This window comes from Arachis ipaensis, chromosome B07, assembly GCF_000816755.2.
Source record: "Arachis ipaensis cultivar K30076 chromosome B07, Araip1.1, whole genome shotgun sequence".
Taxonomy (NCBI): Eukaryota; Viridiplantae; Streptophyta; class Magnoliopsida; order Fabales; family Fabaceae; genus Arachis; species Arachis ipaensis.
The window spans coordinates 20,379,149-20,380,564 of NC_029791.2; the positions used below are offsets into that span (position 1 = coordinate 20,379,149).

General features: G+C 35.3%; 1 protein-coding gene across 1 annotated transcript; it reads right to left on the reverse strand.

Annotated features, from left to right (window-relative positions):
- LOC107606874 ((R)-specific enoyl-CoA hydratase-like) lies at positions 58-1,410 on the reverse strand. The gene is made up of 3 exons (XM_016308882.2): positions 924-1,410; positions 287-402; positions 58-213 (listed from the first exon to the last, which is right to left on the reverse strand). Exons 1-3 carry the CDS (start codon positions 1,194-1,196, stop codon positions 99-101), a joined length of 504 nt encoding a protein of 167 aa, XP_016164368.1. The 5' UTR covers positions 1,197-1,410; the 3' UTR covers positions 58-98.

Genomic DNA, 1,416 nt, shown 5'->3' on the forward strand with positions numbered 1-1,416 from the left:
AGATCTACATGAACTACATTATAATCAGAAAAATTACAAAATCTTTGTTGTCTCAATTGTTTTTCATTGTTAATAGTCCATTCTTGTGAATAGCTTTTTCAATGCTCTTTACATTGCTTTTGTTCAAAGGTCAGTGTTGTCGACATAGATGTAGCCTCACCTTCAATAACAAGCAGTTCGCCATTCATGAGGCACCTTGTTTTGAACTTTGCACTGAATCACATTGACAAAGTTATTCCTTTTCAAAAAGAAAAATAAGAAATATTAATGTCAAGACAAAACTTACAGGTATCTGTTTTTATTTTCTTTCAGATTTGTTGCTTGTACTTCACCAGTAATATGGTCTCCAATATGCACAGGGAACTTAAAATTCAAGCTTTGAGACACATAAACAGCTCCAGGCTTCAATCAACCAATGATGTTATAATAGTGAAGGTTACCATAGAAAACTAAGAAAAGAAAATTTCTTCAAATAAATTTCTTCTCTGATAAAATTTCCATTTCAAATAAATAACACACTTATTTAAAAGGTTTTCATCAAGTTGGTGCCACAATTCAAAAAACCATTCAAAAATTTGGGAATAACATCTTTTATCTGAGATGAAAATAGAGTCCTTTATACGTAAGCATGCATAGAACCCATGATAATACCTAAAAAGACTATTTGTGTTTATTTCATATCCCATCTACCTATTAATAGCTAGAGAATGGTTATTAGTTCTGTTGAAGGTTGCTGAAATAATGTAGATGAAAAAGACCAAACTATACTTCTGTTACTTTTCATCTCACTCTAAGCAAGATCATATCATAGTCTAATTCATCCGTTTTAGTCACTCGATTTTGGTTTACCAAGATTGTTAACTAACACATTTCCATAATATTGATATCACAAATCAAAACAGAGAGATTAGCATGTGATTTACAAAATATGACGAGATGATGCAAGGAAACAGAGAAGCAATGAGCATCCCATGGACGAGAGGACCTTCGAATCCGACATCTCTGGCAGCCGTAGGATTAGTATGCAAAGGATTAGAATCATGGCTCACTTTAGAGTATTGAATGACATCTTCCTCGGTAAAAAGTCTTGATTGTCTCAAGACATCACCAGTTCTAAGAACTTGGGGAGTTGTTGCGGATGAAAACCATCTCTGACTCAGAGTCTTGCTGGAAACTAAACTCCAAATCAGGAACATTCTTGAAAGGGTTCAGCTCAACAAAACAAATAAAGCTCCAATATTTAGGGGTATTCATGGATCGGATCCGATCCGTATATCCGCGGTATTTATCCGAATCCGATCCGAAAATTGCGGATATGGATCCAATCCGCAAAACTTTTGGATCGGATCTGCACACTAACTGGATCGGATTGCGGATTTTGTGTTGGTATCCGCACATCCGATCCGTATATCCGCG